We start from the raw sequence: 21,079 nt of genomic DNA, 5'->3' as shown, positions 1-21,079 counted from the left end.
AGCAGGGAAATTTCTAACATGAAGGAAAAAAAGACATATGGTTTTTGTCCTTTCTAGAATTCGGTGTTAAACAGAAGTGGATTTGAGTACTAAGAAAGGGAAAAAAATAACACAATCAAAATAAATATACATATATTGAGCACTCACTGTATGTTTGCTATCAGTTATTAAGCACCCACTGTATGTGCCAAGGATTTCCAATTTTTTTTCCATTCTGAAACACAGGAGAATCTGGAAATCAGATTATCAGAGGCTTTAATAAATCAAATATTGAAATTGAGCCAAAATCTGGGTATTATTCATTATGTTGCTATCCCAGTGCTTAATTGTAGAGATCATGGATTCAGCTATTCAAATATGGACTACAATTTCCATTAAACCACCTTATTCTGTAGGAATGAAAAAGGCTTTATTCACAAAATGTGCTGACATTCATGAGTATCTATGTGGTTCTAGCCTTGTGTGAGGAGCTCCGTAAATGTTCTCATTTAATCCCCAAAACACTATACAGAGCAAAACCAGGGGTCAAACTCAACTATTTCAAGTTCCAAAGGCCCCATTCTTTTATGATATCGTGCCCCCATTACAAAGAAACGTATGTCAGTAAAAATCCATCGAAGGAATAGAAAAGGTAATCATTTCCCCAGAATATTTAACTTAGCCTGCAGTTTTCCCTTCCTCCCTTCATCTTTCAAAGCCCTTCATCAAGACTCTACTCTAGTGGGTCTTTTCAGGTCCAGCATGTGTTATGTTGGAATGTGATGTCCACTGAAGTCTGAGCTTCTTGGGGACAGGGATTGCCTTCTCCAATATGGCACCTAGCACATGGTAGGTGCTCATTAAATACCTCATCATTGAAGTTAGTCAGGTAGCTCCAAGATGAGTTCATTTGTCACTGCTTCTCTTTCTAATGTCCTTTCTTTCCTTTTCCCAGGCTAATAGGTCTCGAGATCTTGGTGCAATTGTTTACTGCGTTGGTGTGAAAGATTTCAATGAGACACAGGTATGGTCATGGATTTCCTCAGGTTTGGAGCATACTGAGCTTGTGAATGATGAAGAATGTGTTCAGTGCAGAGGGCAGATCAATGGAATAAATGCCCCTGAAATAGGTTATTTTTCTAGAAATGCTAAACAGGAAGGAATTACTGGTTGTATAAGGAAAATGAACTCATTTGCTGATGCTCTTGAGGTCTTCAACAGAGACCATCAAGGCAGCATCTTTCTTGGCAAACATTAAATTGCCAGAATGTCAAAAGGTATGTGAATTAACTTGGAAAACTTGTTTTTTTTCTGTTTGTGTTTTGAGACAGGGTCTCACTCTGTCACCCAGCCTGGGGTACAATGAGCTGTCTCAGCCCACTACAGCCTCTGCCTCCCAGGCTTAAGTGATGCTCCTGCCTCAGTCTCCTGATTAGCTGGGTCTACCAGTGCACATCCTGAGTAGCTGGGACTACAGACGCACACCACAACACTTGGCTATTTTTTTAAATTTTTTGTGGAGGTAAAGCCTCACTGTATTGCTCAGGCTGGTCTCTAACTCCTGGGCTCAAGTGATCCTCCCAATGTGGCCTCCTAAAGTGTTGAGGTTATAGGCATGAGCCACCACACCTGGCCAAATTTAATTTGACAAGTATGATTTTCTTATTCAAATAACAAATGTTCCCTTTCACCCGTGAAAAATGCAATGCATTTTCAACACAAAAATATGGAAATAATTGGACAAGTGGGCAAAAAAGTATGTATAAGTGCATATAATAAGCAAGTTGTAAAAACTTACTAACAATCTAAATACATGTTCCTCATGTAGTTCATAGTTTCTTTTTGTTTTAATGGCGTAGGAAAATGCTCATAATATATCATTAAGTGAATAAAACAGGATTACAAAGCAGTGAGAATAGTATGTGCCCACTTCTAAAATAAACATTTGTATGTTCGCATAGAAGAAGTATGAATGGTATCTATCAAATGGCTAATAAAGATAGATAGATGATAGATGAACAGACAGAAGGATTATGAGTAACCTTTGTTTTCTTTTTGTTTTAACTCTGCTGGATTTTCCTAAGTTTTTACAATGAGTAAGTATTACTTTTGCAATCAGTAAAAACAATAAAACATATTTTTTTAGAAGCCATACACACCAGCTGACACTGACTCTGTGGCAGTCACAGAACCACACAGAGATCTGGGGGCAGACAAGCCCTACATCGGCTTCTCCTGGCCCTCAGTTTCCTACTCCATAAAGCAGGAGCAACCGAACCAACTGCAAGGGCCCTTTCCTTAAGGGCAGTTTGGGTGAAAGGTGAAGGTGGCCTCACCCAACACCAAAGCTTGAATTTAAAGTTGCTCTGAAGGGGAACTTGAATCTGCTCGATTCAGATAAAGTTGCCAACAGGAATTTGGGTGAATGGGAGAAAAATGAGCCCATGGCCTGGGCCCAGATTTATAAACATACCAACCCAGGCCAAGCATTCATCAAGCTGGGCACTCTTACCTCTGCTCCCAAGGAGAAAAGTATTAAAACAAATGTAAAAGCTGGAGCCAACCCTGGGCCTGCTCCAGAGAGGCCACTGGTGAGCTTGTTATTACTGATGGCTTTTCAGGGCAGCCCCTGAGCCCAGTGAAGGCCTCATATTCCCCTGGGTTCTGAATATAACTAGAGCCTCTTAGCCCCAACGGCTTTCCTAAATTTTCCACATGCAAGCCTAACAGTCTCCCCATGTGTTTGTGTATTTGCTGTGTTCTCAGCTGGCCCGGATTGCGGACAGTAAGGATCATGTGTTTCCTGTGAATGACGGCTTTCAGGCTCTGCAAGGCATCATCCACTCAGTAAGTAGAGCTCTTGCTCTGAGACTGGACATTCAGGCACCTTCTGTCTCCAATCTGCTATTAATACCCGAATTCCATCTCTCCAAGCCTGGTGTTTTTCTGCTTGAGAGAACATCATTTCTTCCTATATCTTTGTGTCTGCCACGTCCCATCTCTCCCTTCTGCCTTTCACACATGTCTTTTCTCAATTGTACCCTACAATGGAAAATTAACAATTGAAAGGGGCACTACTCTGGCAGTCAGCCAAGCTTCAGGAGGCCCTCTCCGTTCTAACTGGGCAGACTGTGGCTGGTGGTTTACGCTTGACCACCTCAGCTTTCCCACTGTGACTGAACGCAAGCTGCCTTCAGAGCACTTGTAGGCTGGACTTACATCACTTGGCCATTGGATGCACTTTGAAGTCATCTGCAGAGATTTAAAAAGCACTGCTACCTGGGCATCTGATCTGGGGTGCGGCCTGGACCTCAAGAGTTTTTTTAAATCTCCCCAGGTGATTTTAATGTTGAGACAAGGTTGAGAACCACTGCTTTAGAACTATAATCCCCAAATACATGGGCTCCAGTGCTGTCCAGGGTTTGCACAGTCACCAGTCCTCCTTCACACATAGGTGATTTTCTACACACCTTTTCCTGAATGGTAAACAGGACACTGGCTTCCAGGGCCTCTATTCTCCACCTCCCCCACACAGGCAAGGCCCTTGGTCCAGCTGGAATATTGGCTGCTGCTGTCTTAAAGCCTCAGCCAGCAGGTCAGTATGCGTGCTGCACCCGCAATGATGTTCAGATGCTCTGCAGCCTCCACCTTTTAGGTTTTGTGACCAGGTAGGCATCTGTGATCTTCATTGGAAGCTTACCAGCCTCCAGACTTGGGGTCCAGGATGCAAATTTGGAGCTCAGGGGGTCGCCTTCCTCTTAAGGTGTCGAGGGGGTCTTGATCCAGGGGTTACCGGCCAGGGGCTCAGCATCTGCCAACCCTCCCAGACCAACCCAGGAAACTTCCAGCATGGCTGTGCCTCCATGCTGCTCTCCCTTCAAGGTTTGCTAGGAGCTCCAGCAGAGTGGAATGCAGAGTGAGTAGTAAGAAGCTTAGAGTCTGGCAACCCAGAGTTTCACTGGCCCACATGCTTAACACTTACAGGTCCTTGGACATTTCTTGTTGGAAACAGGGACTGATGATGGCTTATATCCTTGTTTGAGGATTACAAGGATCACTGGTGAAAATTCCTAATATTTTTCCAGACACATAATAGGCACTCAAAGCATATGAATTATTGCCTCTTCTACTTCCCTTCCCCATCATATGAGGGATATTATGTCAGCTTCCCTTGATCCCCTAAACATTCTTGAATAGGCGTAAAAATCATTTGAGAATTATGTTTTCAATACCTATTCCCAAGAGATTCTATTGCATTGAGTTTCAGGTGGATCCAAGGGATCCATATATTTCAAATCTGCTTTAAAAAAAAAAAAAAGGTGCCCCAGGTATGCTTTTAGAACATTGACATATCTGACCTTAAGCATACAGAATTGTGAAAAATCATCCCACCTTAGGTTGGGAATTTCTATCTTAATTATGTTCCGATGACAGTTGTTTTATTCAAGAAGTGCTTGTTTGCAAAGAATATATGCCTACTCAGGCTACCTTAACCAGAAAGTGGAAATTATTGATAGCATAGAGAATTATCAGACCCAATTATTGGTCCACAGGTGAAGGACCCTTACTCTAAATCATTTCTGGGGTCACTGTGGCATACGTGACAGTGTAAGCAACAAGAACTATGATAACCATGTAAAACAACAACCCAAGGGATGCAAAACATGATTAATGGCAGGACTGGGGGCCAATCATGGATCCTTAAGAAGCTCAGAGGTGGATTACTCTGGACAGGAGTCCTCATGAGAAGGCGGGGCAGACCTGAATCATTGAAAGACCAGGGAAAGGTGATGGGTAGCACCAAAGGAAAGATATTATGACCTCAGCCTAGAGGCTGGAAGACAGAAAGGCCTATTCAGGGGTCAGTAATAATAACACCTGTCTATCTGGTGGGACAGTTTGGGTAAAGGAGTCAGGAGTAATGGAAAACAAGCCTCAACATTGGGTTGAAATCAGATTAACACGAGCCTTGAAGGGGTTTTGCCTCTAACCTACAGGCAGTGGGTGTAATTACTGAAACAAGTTAAGAAAATAATCTGATGGCAGTGCTTGTGTACATAGGAGGGAGACTGGGGATACCTAGAGACTGTAGGCCAATTAGGAGGCAATAGTCCTGCCTTAAGATGGCTAGATTCTGAAAAAGGACAACTCTTACCTGTTCAAACGTCCTCATGAGCCGTGTGCCTAACTCCACGTGTTGTTTCCCACACAGATGACGGGACTCTTTTTGTATGAATAAATCAGTGTTGTCCTTGAATACACCAGCCTTAGCAACTCACCCAAGCTCAACATGAGCCCACATGTTTGTATAACTTCCTCCATCCCCAAATGGAAATAACTGCAAAGATCTTTAAGAAATTTTAGCAAAACCATCATTCAAAATAGGAAGAAAACTAATTTGAGACTTCAGTCTCCAGACTTTCAGCTGAATGATAACATTCTTGCGAGCTTTTATCTGTGAGTTATGCTAGTGGTTTTGATCCTTCCAGTACTGGAAACCCATGTTTACGGCAGTTGTTCATTCAGAAACAGGGACAAGTAGAGAGAGCTCATCTTTCTCAAATCAGACAGAAATAATTATGGCCTAAAAGTTGGCTAAATATTTTTTAAGAAGTAGATTCATTTCCCCTTTTGGATACTGAAAAGAAAACTCTCCATTTTCCCCCCCCATTTGAAGCTTCTATCCCAGCTTGTTCCCATGGATGTTGTTTTGTGGCTGGTTATTTTCTCATAATAAAATAGGACTGGGCTTAATTATCCAAAATAAGATTGCAGAGCAGCTTCTGATAAGCTCAAATTCTTCACAAAGTTTTCTGCCCGTAATGCCCATATTTTTAAACCTTCAATTAATATGCAGGGGCTAGTATTCATTTATACATCAAATACTCATTGAAAACGTTTTATGGCAGGCTCTGACCATTCAGTAAAACAACTAAAGCAGGTAGAGGTTCTGTCCTGGTAGAGTTTACAATCCAGTGGGAGAGACACATTCAAAACAAGTAAATAAATAAATATGTGGAGTTAAAATTGTGATAACTGGAATAAAAGAAATAACATGGCCATGAGATTAAGAGTAAAAGGGTTGACAAAGAACCCAGGTTCCTTTGAAGAGATGAACTGAAGGACGCAATGGAGGCATCCATTGGAAGGGCATGGATAGAATGTTCTTGGCAGAGCATGGCCCAGGACAGTGCATAGGAGAATGAAAGACCAATGCTTAAAGTGAAGAATGGCAGAAGACGAAAAGAAGAAGCAGGTAGAAGCTAAATCGAAGGACAATAGGAAACTATAGCTAGATATAGAGTCTGATGGTAGAGCAATCAGGCTTGAAATCAAGACTCAGGAAATCTAGACATCATGACACTCAGAATCAATAGCATTTCGGCCTTTGAAGAAGAAACCAACTCTGACTTAAACATGTTCTCTCTATCAGCTCCTCTACCAGGCACTTGACCACCACTCTCTGAAGAAGGATTAATTATCCCCATTTTATAGGTGAGGAAACTGAGGTGCAAGAAGGTTGGAGAAACTGCCCCCAGGTCTGCCCTCTCATAATGATGGAGTGGGGAATTTGAACTCAGCTCTGGTTCCAGAGATTCTGCTCTTTCCATGGCATTTAGCCATGAATGTCTGAGGAAATGGAAAATCGCCAGTGGATTACCAGGAGCCAGTTGCCCAGGGCTTGGATTCATCAAATCCCCAGATCCTCTGCTTCCTCAATCTGATGGTCATGTTTTGATCTTTTCACTGTTCTTCAATCCTGCCTCCTTCAAGAGGAAGTACTTATGTGTCAAATTTTTTCAAAACGTTCCCGCTTGTTTTCCATTTTAGTTTCTTAACTGAGAGAGATAGGAAAAGGGCAGAAGGAAATTAACAGCTGTAGAGAACTTGCCTTGGAACGAGACATTGTCCCTTTTTCCCATATAATATGATTTCATTTAAAACTCGTAACAATGCTGCAAAGTACATATTCCTATTCTGATTTTACAGATGAAGAAACTGAAGCTCAGATAACCTGCCCAAGACCACACAGCCCTAAGGGGAAAGCAGGGTTAGAACCTGCTTTTTCCTTGACTCTAGAGCCCATGATTTTTCCTACCTCTATTCTCTTAGGAAGGTAAAAATAATCAAAACCACCATTTAGTAAGTTCTTACTATGTGCCGGGTACTGTGCAAATCATTTCACATAATCATCTCCTTGAATCTTCACAGGTACCATTTGATATAGAAATCATTACCCCATTTATAGAAGAAGATACTAAAAGTTCAGAGAGATTCACTAACTTGTCCAAGGCCACACAGCACAGTGAATAGTGATCCCGAATAGACTCAAGTCTTTCTAATGCCCACGATGTGAATGCCCACTGTGCTCTACTGAACAATGCAGGCAGGCCAGGAAGCAGCCCCATTTCTGAGAGGAAGACACTGAGGACCAAAAAAGTGAACTGGCTTGACAGAGGCAAGACCAGAATCCATGTGGCCTGATCCGAATACACTGTGGATGGGCAGGGGAGCACTTTGCCTTTTACTACCAGGTGGAGAACACCTTCAGAAATCATTACTGCCCAACAGATGAAGTACCATTGTCCTGGGAAGCTGGAGAATTGACACAGGCTGAAAGGAACATCTCCCCTTCCACACTTGCACAGGACTCTGAGCACCATGACAGTTTTCCCACTCGCTTCTGCAGAATACGGTGATAAAATTACAAGAAGTCTGGATGGTTGGAAGATTGTAGCCCTTTAAGCCAGTAACACTGTAAAGGAAGAAACTATTCCTGTGCCTTCTCATATTGTGGCTTCTTCAGGGAATTTCCACTGACCGCAACTGGTGAATTTAGCACCAGCCCTCTAGCAAAAATGTGAAGCAAAGGTCCAGCAAGGCTCCTGGGTCTTTGTTTGCCTTTTCAAAAATGCTTCAGGCAGTGAAACAGGAACCTGCATGAAAGCTGGGTTCAGATAACACTGAAATGGGTCAGCAACTTTGAATCCCAACACTTGGCCTTCTTACCACGATGCCAGCTCCTCCTCCCAGCTATCCCCACTTGGTGTGCAATTGAGGGTAGTGCTTGAAACCAAAGACACTGAAAAGGACAGCCCATAGTTGCTGGCACCAAGCCATCTCCATTTAGGAGAATTTCCCTAGGATAAATATTTAAGCCGACACTGGGCTTCCTATTAAGCAGAGTGAGTCAGCACATAGAGCTTTCTGCATGTTTGGTCAACAGTAAACAACAAGCATTGAGCAAACACACTATATTTGCAAGGATTTCTCGCAAGCTGTGGCATGACCATCCTTGCTATCGGGGAAACTGGGAGATCAACGGAACCGAGGAATCAATCTATTCCATGGTATATATAAATTTATTTTATGTATGAAAACCAGATCCTGGCTGATTTGTCCCTTCCACTCAAGGGAAGCAATGTAACCCCCTAATCTGGCCCAGGCCCTAACAAAGCTGTGATAAAAGGCGAAATCTGTCTTCCAGGCTTGCCTCCCAGCTACTCTTCCAAGACCCCAGAAAGACTGCAAAGGGTTTTCCTATGATCAAAATTCATGTCACATTCCCAAAGTCCTAGAAAGTGCCTGCCTTATTGAACCAATCCCTTTTCCAGCGCTAGTAGATGGGGAGGCACATTTCAGCAGCAGCAGCTCTTCTCATAAATTAGGCAACCTCCTTCCCTTCCTTCACCCCATCTGAATCTTGTCCAAAGGCACCCTTCAGTCTTCCCATCTCTACAAAAGCCTGCCCTGCTCTCTCCTCCTCCATGAGCTCTCCCTGCCTTGGACTCCAGTAGCACCAATTGTTGAAAGCTCTTACTTGGCATGTGGGATCTGTTCCATGCCGTCCGCCATTCCTCCTGGTCACATGCTAAGTTGTGCAATCTCAAAGACTGCCCTGTGTGTCATATTTCCCATGATATCCAGCACTGTGCTTTGCATATTTATTAATTATAAAGCAACCCAGAGTACCATACAGCTTTTGTGACCCAGGGAAGACCTATACTGCACAACAAGAGGGCAGTCTGTGGCTGTTTCTTGTAAAATCCCCTCAGCCCCTCCCCTCCCCTCTCTTCCAAGATTGCGTCTGTAAAACATGGCATTCTGGGCACCATTCACATTAGCAGGCTGGGATACAAAACATAAATAGAATCAATTGTAATTTCAGTAGTGGGCAGAAAATCTTTTTTTAAAAAATTCGTTTGCCTCAGCAGTCATTAATTAGACTCAGATTTTGCAGACACTCAGGCCAGGCATTTCTCCTCCACTGTTATTTCTATTCAGCTTATTAAAAAGTCCAAATTGAACAAGAATTCCCAGAGCTTGAAGAGGCTACAAAGATTGCAGAGGGGCATGTTCAGTTAATCCTCAGATCATTCCCATTCTTCCTGCAGCCCCTCCTCCTATATCGAGGAATCTGCTGAAACCCACTGTAAAAGCAACAGCAGAATTTTAGAACGAAATCAGCTCCCAGGAAGGGCCACTCACTTTTCCAGTCTGCTCATCTTATTAAATAAACCACATTTTGGAGTTCCCAGCTCTCTGAGCTTTTCTCCTGCAAACATGAGAGGAAAGTGGTTTAGTGGGGAAACAAATGAATTTCCTCACTTTTAGAGCTTTGTTTATCCTACACTCCTTCGGATCAGATTCTCATTGAGTGTGAAACTAACAGAGTAGCATCTATTTGAGTGGGGTGCCCTCCCTCAGACAAAAACTTTGGTGTGTTTTAAGAATAAGCTTTATTGTTTAAGATACACAAACTGCTTCAAAGTGTGTTTTCTTGCATGTAAGAGTGGTATAATGTATTTGGTATAGTGTATTAGTGTACATAAAATCATATATGAATCCCAGAAATATGTGTGTATAATATTCCACATTTATATTTGTAAAGATTTTTTTTTAGAGATGGGGTCTTGCTATGTTGCCCAGGCTGGTCTCAAACTCCTAGCCCCAAGCAATTCTCTCACCTTCGCCTCCCAAAATGCTGGACTTACAGGCATGAGCCACTGCACCTGGCCATATTCCATTTTTATTTAAAGTCATACTCTATAGAACTGACGAGGATCTGGGATAACGTCCATGGTTAACAATATGTGTACCTATTAAAGTGTGGAGCAGAATGCAGTTAGAAAAGGCACTTTTAAAACATTTTATTAATTAGAGATTAAATCATTTCAAAATTCATGGGGACAACATTGACAATCCTGAAGATGTGTTTGAGCCAGTTGTGTGTCCCAAGCTGCCTGGCTGTCCCCAGGCTTATCTAACATGCTTTCTGCCATCAGCTATAATAACGCGTGTGGCCCTTCTGTGGGTGGCTGAGCCCCACCCTCCAACCACAGGTCTCTATGTTTTTCCCAAGTAAAGGTGTTGAGGCCTTTACAAAGCTGCCAACCTAATACAGGTGATTATGATATACCTACAACATTATTTTTTTTAAGGTAAGCAATGTTTTAAAAACGAGGTGTTGAAATTGGCCTCTTGGGAAGGCAGCAAGTCCCCAAAGATGGTGGTGCTTAATCAGACAAGGGGAGTATTACAAGATGCAGAATATGGCCTTGTATTCAGAAGACCCTGAGGTTACACTTATAGGGGGAAAGGGAGATTAATACATAATATGCTATAATGCCAGTTTATTAAGATGTGCAGGAAGTGTGTCATTTATTCAATTATTCATCCAATATTTATTTAATGCCTACTATGTGCCAGGCTACTCATCGTGAGTATAATAAGGGGTAAAAACAAACCCAATCCTTCTCCTTGTAGAGTTTATAATCTAAGAAGACAGTGACCAAATAATAAAAAAAAAAAACTGTAAATTATAAACTAGGATAAGTTATCTAAAGGATGGTAGTTGACATTAAAATGTGCATGGATATAGAGATATTTCATTGGTCAAATCACCAGCACTTAGGTGGCAGAACTCATATTGGATTTGGAGAGTGACAGAGACAGCAAAGCTAAGTTCAATGTTCAGGTTTTTGTCTTAGAGAACTGAACAGATGTAAGTGGTCAGTAGATGGTTAACCATCCTTGGCACCAGCGTACTTCAAGCCCCATACATCTTTAAACCAGAATTTACCCTTTACAACAAATAAGACACCAAGGAACATGCTCTGAAAGACTTTCTGAAATATGTGTGAAAGCAAAAGGCACCTATACCGTGAATGGATAAAAGAGGTTGGTCCATTATAAACACACAAAAAAGTCCTCCAACAGGAAATGGCCAAGTAAATAAAGATTGGTTGTTTATTGAAGCAAGAGGCAGAGCAAGTAGAAAAAATTATGCTGTGCCTATGATAAGGGAGGGTTTCCTTATAACTCTGTGCAGATATTCACAGTTCTATAAAGGTTCTTGCGAAAATTCTGCATGAACTTAGAATTCATGAAAAAGGACATTAGATTTTTAAAATTTGAAAAAAATAAACTCTTATATACAACCCAGACTGGCCCACAATGGATTTCACTTTAAATATATCAAACAGCTCCTGTAACTTGGCAAAGTTCTTGTACATCTGCTGCTTCTCTTACCCGTCCTCCCACCCATAATCCAATGAGATGTACAAAAGTAAACTTACCAGAAACAACACATTACAATTATTTAGCTCTTTATGGATTTCAAACATACTTTTCCATCTATTTTCTCTTTGAAATCTGTCCAAACGTTGGCAGAAAAATAGCATTCACCTTGGTTCCGTTTTTATCAGCAAATATGATTAAGCAGAAGGCCAGTGGTGGGCGATGGGGTTTAAGCACATGTGAACACGGTCCATGCCCAAAAGTAGCAGCAGTAGCAATAATAATGACAAAGGAATAGTTACCAGCAACTGTTGTTTGAATACATGCCAGACATTCTCTTAGTGCTTTACTGTCAAGGCCGTTTTGCCCACTTTTCTTGGTGACTTATTTTCAAAAGGTGCTCATGCTGGCTGGTGACCCAAGGGTTGTTAACTATCTGTGGATCAATCACATCTGTCTAGTTCTGTCTATAAGACAAAAACCTTGTCAGTTTTCCTTGATCTCACGCTCTCCCTCACTGTCCAATCCAATATGAATTTTATTACTTAAATCTGATTGATTTTACCAATAAAATATCTCTGCATTCATGACTGTTATTTTATTTAACCATCATACAGCCCTTTGAAGTTGGTGTTTTTCTTATCCCATTTTACAGCAGAGGAAACTGAGATTTGGAGGTTTGATAACTTGTCCAAGTCCACATGGCCAGTAAGTGATGGGACTTGGATTTGAATATAAACCCATTCAGAGTCCAAGTCTATCTTCTCAGTCTCCAGAGCCTAAGTTCTCGATAGTAATAGCTACCATTAGTTGATTACTTATCAGGTTTTAGGCACTGTGCTATGGGCTCTGCCTGTGTGATCTCATTTCATCTTCCCAACACAACAACTTTATGCTAGTACTTCAGGTAGATACTATTGTTATCCCACCTTTATAGAGAGGAAACAGGGACTCAGGTTATGGAACATGTCCAAGGTCACACAGCTCATGAGTGAGTTGACCTCAGCTATTTGATTCCAGATTCCAAGCTATTACTCAGGATACTAAACTGCTTTCCAAAATTGGGGTTCAGAAAAGTTAAGGGATTTATAAAGGAGCATAGGTCAGGTAAATACGGACCAGGGCCAAGACCCAACTCCTCACGTAGGATTATAGTTGAGGCATGCAGTGATCTTATCCCTCTCTCCTCTGCAGATCAATCATACCCTCACCTCAAAGGCTCTTACCTCTAACATCAGCCCTACCCTGTGTGAGTCTCTTCCACTGCATCTAGTGATTTCCCATCAACGATTCCCCAGTGTTGTGTCTACATCTCTGCCATGGCTACCACTGCCTGGGCCTCCCCACTCCCACACAGTCTCCAGTCCCTGAGCTGATCTGCTGTCTGCTACAGTTCAGACAGGCTGATTACCATACAGTCTTGGCTGCTAAGAACCAAGAGAACCCTTCAAATCCACCAACTGCCATTGTGACTTCCTACCTTTTGAGACCAGACCTTTCAAATGAGTAGGAGTCTCAGTCCCAGACAAATCCTGCCCATCCCCCTCACTGATAAATTTTACTCTATTGGCTGTGTTGCATCCTTCCAGATGTTTTAAGTTAAGATTGGGAAAGCAGTGTTTTTACTGGATTGCTTGGCTGACATTTTTTGGCCCTCCATACACCCCTTAGATTTATCAGCTAATTGCAGACACTTTGAGAGAATAATACAGCATGTGTTTATTATGACAACCCCTGTCAGCGTGCCTTTGTGGTCAAAGACCCACGGATGGTTCCTTTACCAATCCCTGGTTAAGGATCAGAGTTGGTTCAAAAAGGTTGGTTGAAACTCAGATGGGTGAAAATGTCATGTGTGTGTTTGGGGAATGAGGACAGGACTAGTCCAAAACTCTTTTTAGTTCTTGGACTGTTTTGAAGTCTTTAGTTGTGGATGATAAAATGATTTATTAGGAGATGTCAAATGCCTGAGGAATTTTATTTAAAACATCAAAAAACAGCTTCATGTTATTTTAATATCACTGTTTAATAAGTTTCCCCCTCTGGGCTAGCTCTGTTTCTCAAATGTGGGCTGTCTGGAGACTTGTGCCTGAGGACAAGTCAAAGGGAGTGGCTTCCTCCCTCAATCACGGCAACCACTGGCTGAAGTACCCCATCAAACGGGAAGAGCCCAATAGCAGCAAGTTTGGGGGTGGGCGAATGGACAATCTTCACAATTCAGGCAGGGCAGTCTGGGATGAGTCACAGGATGCTAGCAAGCCCCAGTCCTAGGATGGTGCTACATGCACAAGAGACCAAAAAGACTAGATCAACCGTAAGACACTGGGGAAGCCAGCAGGGAAACACAGGTGCCCAGGATATATCCTTGGGGTCCTTGATCCCAAGTTAGACTGACAATGAGTGGAAAGCAGGAGCTCAGTGTTTGACCCCAGATGCCCAGAGCAGGTGTATGAGGACCGCTGACTCTAACAGAGATGGGCAAGGGACATGGGAGTCCGGAACATTCCCTTCATGCTACAGTCAGGGCAGAGGGAGGAACTGAGGCTGTACCTGTGTCTGGGGTGGGTGGAGGTGGCTAGGTAGGCCAGAGGCTGAGGAAATGAGGCAGAAGCTGAAGGAACAAATTACTTCCAACTGCAGAGTCAGGAGAATGCTGCAAACAAATAAGGGAATCGAAGTACAAAAATGCCATGAAGTTCTACAGAGTGAAGGAAAAGTAGCCAGAAAATCTGAATTTTAGGATTGTCAAGGAGAAATGTTGTTTTTGGTGACATTCAGGTACATAGAGTTACCTAAAATACATAATGGGGAGATAACCTATCTCAATAAATGCATATTAATATTTTCTTAAGCATGTTTGTTCATTTTCTTTCGCAATGCTTCTCTATAAGGATGCCCAGATTTCTCTCTGGAATGGGTAAATATGATCTCTTCTGAGAAAGTGATTTGTTTTCATTGCACAGATTGAGAAAGCTCATAAATATTGGCTGTCCTTTTCGTTTGCTACTAGAAAGCCTGGAACTAAGTCCGCTGTAGCAAGGAAATAAGCTCCTCACAGCAGATTTTTTCTATGCTATTCTCACTTCTTGCATCATCTTCCCTTTATTTTCCCTTTAGTCAGCCCCACATTGTCATTTATTCTCTTTCATTTGTGTCTTAGGATGTATCACTTAAGCTGGAACAAAGACGCATATGTAAATAAATACAACAATGCAAATAAATGGGCATTTCCCAATGCTAAAAGATGCTGTCTTCTTTCACAGACTTTAAGTTTTATAATCATATCATCAGTTGTTTTAACAAATGCCCTTTTCATGAATAGAGAAAGGGTTTCCTTCAGCCCTCTAAACCATCTCAAATTCCAAATTAAGTAAAGATACTGCATTTAGTTGGTAAATTAACTCAATGTCTTATACATGTTTAGAATACTTGATTCAAATTCTAGAATCAATATTCTCAAGGTAGGATTTGTAAATGGTGGAGAGAAACTTAGGCGCTACCGGTGAGAAACCCTGCTCTAGCCAGCAAAAGTCTTCATTATTAACTCCTGTGAAGTCACAGGGCTCCCCCGACTCTCCACTCAACCCTGTAAGATTCATTTGTGGACAAGTGTACATTTCCATTTAAATGAGTCTCAGGAGGTCTTCCTGAAGAGTGAGGCACAAGTGCCCCCTTCTAAGCTCACATTTTCCAGACTTTTCAAGCAAAAAAGGAACTCTCAGTCATCTGACTAGGCAGCTCCTGTGGAGAGTTGACCATCTCCATCCTGTCTCTCCAGCTCTATCTAGCATCACTCTTTTTTTTTCTATTTTTCAAGCTGCCTTTGTTCCAGTTCAAGAAGTCTATGTACTTTTTCCTTCTCACCTTTACTCACACCATTCCCTGCCTGGACCCTAACCCTCCCCTAACCCACTCCCTTTCATTTGAGTCCCACCCTCAGCTCCCAGCTCTTCCGTGAAGCCTTTCCTAGCATACCTGCCCCAGCATCTCCTCCATAAACTCTGCAGTTCCTACGGTCTACTCTTGCACCCTTTCACCTGCAATATGAGTGGCCACTGGCATTTATCATTTCCAGTGTTAAGTCCCATTTCCACAACCCTATGTTAAACCTCTGCAAAAACTAGGATTGGCGTAGCATAGGCTCAGTAAATACCTGTCAAAAGAGCAAATGAATGAATAATTCTTAGGGCTTTTAGGACACCCAACAGCATCTAGCACAATCTGGCTTAATAAATGTTTGGCATTGGTACTAGTCAAGATGTTAGACTCCTCCCACCCCCATCCCCACTGCAACCAAATGTCCTTGAACCTTCCTATCTCTATCTCAGTAGCTAAAAGCAAAACCCTAATTCTATCTTTGAACAAAATAAGCTGTTCATTGACTTTTATTTCCTCTCCTCCTAGATTTTGAAGAAGTCCTGCATTGAAATTCTAGCAGCTGAACCATCCACCATATGTGCAGGAGGTAAATTGAAATGAAATGCTAATTGCTTTCAGACAATTTATGATATTTTGAGTTCCAGTCACATATGTACTTCATTGGTGGTGGGGTGGGAAAGAGGAACAGGAAGGGGGAGGGTGAAAAGAAGAGTTGAAATTGCTAACCAAATTTGCTCCAAGGAAAAAAGGAAAGAAGGAAGCCACATGTCAGTTGTTTGGAAGTTAAAAAAAAAAAAAAAAAATCTGTCCAAATTATCTTCTTTCACTGGGCGTGGCACCTCACACCTGTAATCCCAGCACTTTGGGAGGCCAAGGCAGGCAGAGCCCTTGAGGTCAGGACTTGAGGTCAGCAGGACTTGAGGTCTGACCTCATGGCAGACAGAGCACTGGAGGTCAGCACTTGAGGTCAGGAGACCAGCCTGGCCAACATGGTTAAACTCTGTCCCTACTAAAAATACAAAAAATTGACCAGGTGTAGTGGCACTCATCTGTAATCCCAGCTACTCGGGAGGCTGAGGCAGGAGAATCTCTTGAACCTGGGAGGCAGAGGTTGCAGTGAGCCGAGATCACACCACTGTACTCCAGCCTGGGCAACAGAGCAAGACGCCGTCTCAAAAAAAAGAAAAAATTTATCTTCTTTCATGGGACCTAATTAGAAGGGAATTGTTAGAAATACTGGATTCTTACACTGAATACTGAGTGACTACCAACACCCTACCTCTGGATAGAAATGGAATCACCTCTCTTTTTCATGAGGCCCTGCAGGTACCAGACAATCATGGTGGTCATAGGCCACACTGGAAATACTGTTATACTTCAGTTTTTAGTTGGATGCTGGCCTTCTCACACAGTTAGTATATTTATCTTAACTGTTTAATCTGCCAGTCCTCACACAATGGTAGTGGATGGCTCTGGTTGTCCCTGTAGAGAGCCATATAGCTTTGTCATTAATAAGGAAGTCTCTATTTAAAGAATCAGCCTTCTTCGAGTCACAAGTTTTTCTCTAAATGATCAAAATCAGGGTCATGCTCTGTTTCATATTTAACGGACTGCTTAAAACTTCAACCATGTTGGCGCTTCTCATATAATTCTTGACAGGTTCCCCATCACTCTTCTTTCATTCATTCGAAAAGTATTCTTAAGTGCCTGCTGCATGCCAGGCACTGTGCAAGGTGCTGGAGATACAGGAAGGAAAAACTCTGTATGAGTTCCTGTCCCCCAGAAACTTGCATCTTTCATCATTGAGAGTTTATTGTTGATATCACCTTTTCAGCCTCCCAAAATACAGTGCCAGTTATTAATTTACCAACAGAAAATATGTCATACAACCTGATAAGGTAGGACGCATTAAAGGAAGAACTTTCAGGCCTCTTCAAACACTACACATGTCAATGTTTATGGCATATTTTACTGGTATAAATGAGGGAACTCCTTAAGGATTTTATTCCAGCTTCTGGGCTATATTTTAGAATAATTGAAAGACTTTCGGGGAGTTAGATGCACTGAAAAATTGGTGCCAGCAGCAAAACATCAAGTATATATGTAAAGATATAAAGTTGTTATCAATACTTAGTAGCTAGTTATGTACATACATAAATATACAGCATGCATACATAAATACGTATGTACATACATAAATGCATACATACATAAAGTTGTTAGCAAAATACTTGGTGACTGACTATTCAGAAATATGTACTAATTTCCCAAAGAAAGGCAATCCCAAAAGATTACCCACTGACCTTTAGATAAATTGCTACCTGACCACACAGATGGCAGGGGTTAATGTGATTGCCACAGAGGTAGATCGGTGAGAATCTCTTTAAGAATTCAGAAATCTTACCTAGGCAAATTTGACAAAAACATATGACCACATGAATGCAGCGCCAGGGCTTCGTAAGGGGCCTGTGCAGTGAGGAGCCTCAGTTAGGCTTCATGAGCCTCAACGTAAATTCACCTCTGGGTTCTGTGTGCTTCAGGTAGAGGAATTGAGTAGGATATTTGATTAATTAAATCTCATGCTGTGTGTGTGGGTTGTTTTATAAACATACATTTTATGGTTCTGTAATTTTAAAACAATTAGAAAATAAGGGAGTTCCTTAACTGTGCAATTATTGCATTCATGAAGAAAACCCAGACTTTGAGTTTAGCAATCTAATTGGATGTGTTGTGCAACCTTGGAATGAATCAGAAAGTCTAAAGACAATGAACACAGTTTCTGTTAATTCACTAGTATAATGAATTCCCTCCCTGTAGGCTCCTTAAAGATAGAGAAGGAACCTTATTTCTCTCTACTTCTTACTGCCTAGCAGAGTACCCGGCACTTACTAGGTGGCCGATAAATGTTGACTAAATGTCTTGATTCATGTATTCATTAAAAAAAAAATGCCACTAATATTTGCCTATTTGGCCCTTATTAACTCCTTTCACCAACCATAAGAAGTTAACATACCTTTGAACTGCAACTAAAATGAAGCAAAATCTAAAATTAATAGACAAAGGTAGAGTAAGACCAAAGTAAAAGGAAAAATCTCCACCACTTAGACAATGGAAAATTGCCTTTGTAAGTAATTTTAACCTCAAAAAGTAAACAATACCCCTTATATACCATTAAGGTGTTCAAGACAATAAAAACACCACCTAAACTACACAAAAATGACACAGAAATACCAGGGTCCGAACATATCATATCAGCATCTGATCATATCAAATTCATAGATTTCAAAGTTTCTCATCAAGTGAAATAGAAAAATAAATGAATTAAGAATTAAAAGATAATATTGGGAAAGCTAAGGAAAATACAAGAAACAAATACACAATCCACTAATAAATTTAAACAAAGCAATTCAACAGATAAATTATTCCAAGTGTTGTTTATTTGGTAGAACCAATCAAATAGACAAATCTGGTAAATCCAATCTAAGAAATCTTTCTTTAGATTGTCTTAAAATCTCTGGCTTATGTGCAATATTACATATTTTATAAACAATAGTTATCTATATCAGAGTAAACTATCCAATCATATTATCTTTATTTCTTATAAAGAAAAAATTAAAACAAGACACAATGATGAAAGCTAGAACTAGATCTTGAAAAAGGCAAGCTCCCATCTCTCAAATTCGAGTCATAAGGGTTTAAACATGCTGATTACAGAATAACATTTCTAAGAAGAGAATGAAACTCCCAAAAGATATCCTTACATCAACATTTCTTCCACAGATTTCCTTGAAGATTTCTTGTTGACTATTCTCTGGAGTAAACATAGCTTTCAGGAGGCCTGGGAGCCCATGTCATTGTCCAGATGCCTGTCAGAGCGAGGCATAGCCCCTCTGTGACTTTATTAAGCTAGTTCGAAGATACAGGTATTTATATGAAAGTGCTTTGAAAAGTATAAATTGTTATGCAAAACAAGATGGCTTGTTATCAGCATCATCTTATTAAGGATTAAAGGCCAGCGTTAGAATCATGATGTTGATAACGTCATACCTAGGTGAGAAAAGCATTCCTGTATATTTCTCCACTGAAAGAAAATTGGGGAAGAGTATCTGCAAAATGATTAATTAACTCACATGTATTGGGGGAGAGAGTAAAAAGGAAATAACTGATTGTTCGCATTTCTAACGTATAATGGTGGGACCAATCCCTAGACAGATCTATGAAGAAGGTAAAATTTGCTTTCATCAAAAACCTTTCCTCTTAGCCTCCTCCCCTCACTCTCTGTGAATTCCTTCTTTTCCTTGGCCCCTAGAACAGCTCCTGCTGTGGAGCCCTACCCAGGTCTGTCCTGCTCAAGACACTCTATGCTGATGATTGCATTCCCCTAAGACAGTGATCTCAGCTGGCTCTCAACCCCAGCCCATCACCAGCAATGGTTCTGACAGCAAACTGAGCTCTGGGTGAGGCAGCGAGATAATGACAATAAAGCCAAAATCCAGCACTGGCCTTTATATACTGGGCTGCGCCTAACAAGGTGTAATTTAATGGGACGAATATAAAGTGTTGAACTTGGGTTCAAATATCCAGTTTCACATACAGGTAGGTTTAGGGAATCCTGACTTGGTAACAATTAACGGTAGACAGGAGAAAAGACAAGAATGATCACAGTTGTCTTGCTCCCCAACAAGAATGCCTCTGACTAAGAAAAGCTGACACAATCTTAGGGTGCATCAATAACCATCCAGTGTCCAGGTCAGGAGAACTAACAGTCCTATTCCATGTTCAGACCATGGTTTCAAGTCCCACATTTTAAGAATGGCATTGACAAAGGCATGCCCATAGGCGTAGAGGTAATGGATCTGGAAATCACATTATAATTCATTCATGGATTCATTCTTTCATTTCCTTCTTTCCTTGCTTTTTTCTTTCTTCTTTCCCTTTTTCTTCCTGTTTGCCTTTCTCCCTCCTTTCTTTTCATCAATTCTTAGTGTCTTTTATGCACCAACCCACGTGAAAATATATGAACACAAAAATGTATAAGACTTAGTCCCAAATCCACCCACACCCCTATGAAACTCACAGTTCACTCTGGGAGATCGTCATATGTTCAAATAAATTACAAAACCATGCAGTAAGCACTGTAGCAGAGGTCTGCTTACAGAGTAGTGAGAGCACTAATGAGATGCCTGTGCAATGAGGAAAAACTGAAGTCATCACGGAGACTAAGGCCAGGAATTGAGATACTCACAAGAGCATCTTTAGATATTTGGAGGATTCCCATGCAGAAAGAAATTATTAGGCATATTATGTATATCTCCAGGATACCACCATGGAGGGGTTGGGGAGGAATTCAGTGAGGCAGAGTTTGGCTTACCACATGCAACTTGTACAACTAAAGCTTTCCAACAATGGAGTGGACGGTCTGAGCTCTCCCCCCATGTGAGCAGTGGCAGAACGGCCATCTGTAAGCAGATGCTATCTGGAGAAAACCTCCTCCGAGTCTCCTTTACAGCTTCAGATTTCTAAAAGATTTAAATCAGTTTCCACTAAGGTATTAATGGCTGATTATTTCTCAATAACTGAGGAAACCAGTATTCCTGGAACTGTTTTGCATTTTTAACTGGAACTCTTAATGGGGAGAGGGAGTGGAGAGAATATCTAATCTGCTGCCATCAAAAAGAATTCGGGCCGGGCCCAGTGGCTCATG

The 21,079-nt window shown here is 41.4% G+C and overlaps 1 protein-coding gene across 1 annotated transcript in view; it reads left to right on the top strand.

Annotated features, from left to right (window-relative positions):
- ANTXR1 (ANTXR cell adhesion molecule 1) overlaps positions 1-21,079 on the top strand; it is a 238,011-nt gene that overhangs the window by 62,070 nt on the left and 154,862 nt on the right. Inside the window, exons 7-9 of the mRNA XM_045369174.2 lie at positions 935-1,003; positions 2,746-2,826; positions 15,901-15,961. Of these exons, the coding sequence (XP_045225109.1) occupies positions 935-1,003; positions 2,746-2,826; positions 15,901-15,961 (211 nt within the window). The remainder of the gene's footprint in view (positions 1-934; positions 1,004-2,745; positions 2,827-15,900; positions 15,962-21,079) is intronic.

Source organism: Macaca fascicularis, chromosome 13 (genome assembly GCF_037993035.2).
Source record: "Macaca fascicularis isolate 582-1 chromosome 13, T2T-MFA8v1.1".
NCBI lineage: Eukaryota > Metazoa > Chordata > Mammalia > Primates > Cercopithecidae > Macaca > Macaca fascicularis.
Note: the sequence above shows the minus strand (reverse complement) of the source record. Positions and strands in the feature narration are given on the sequence as shown.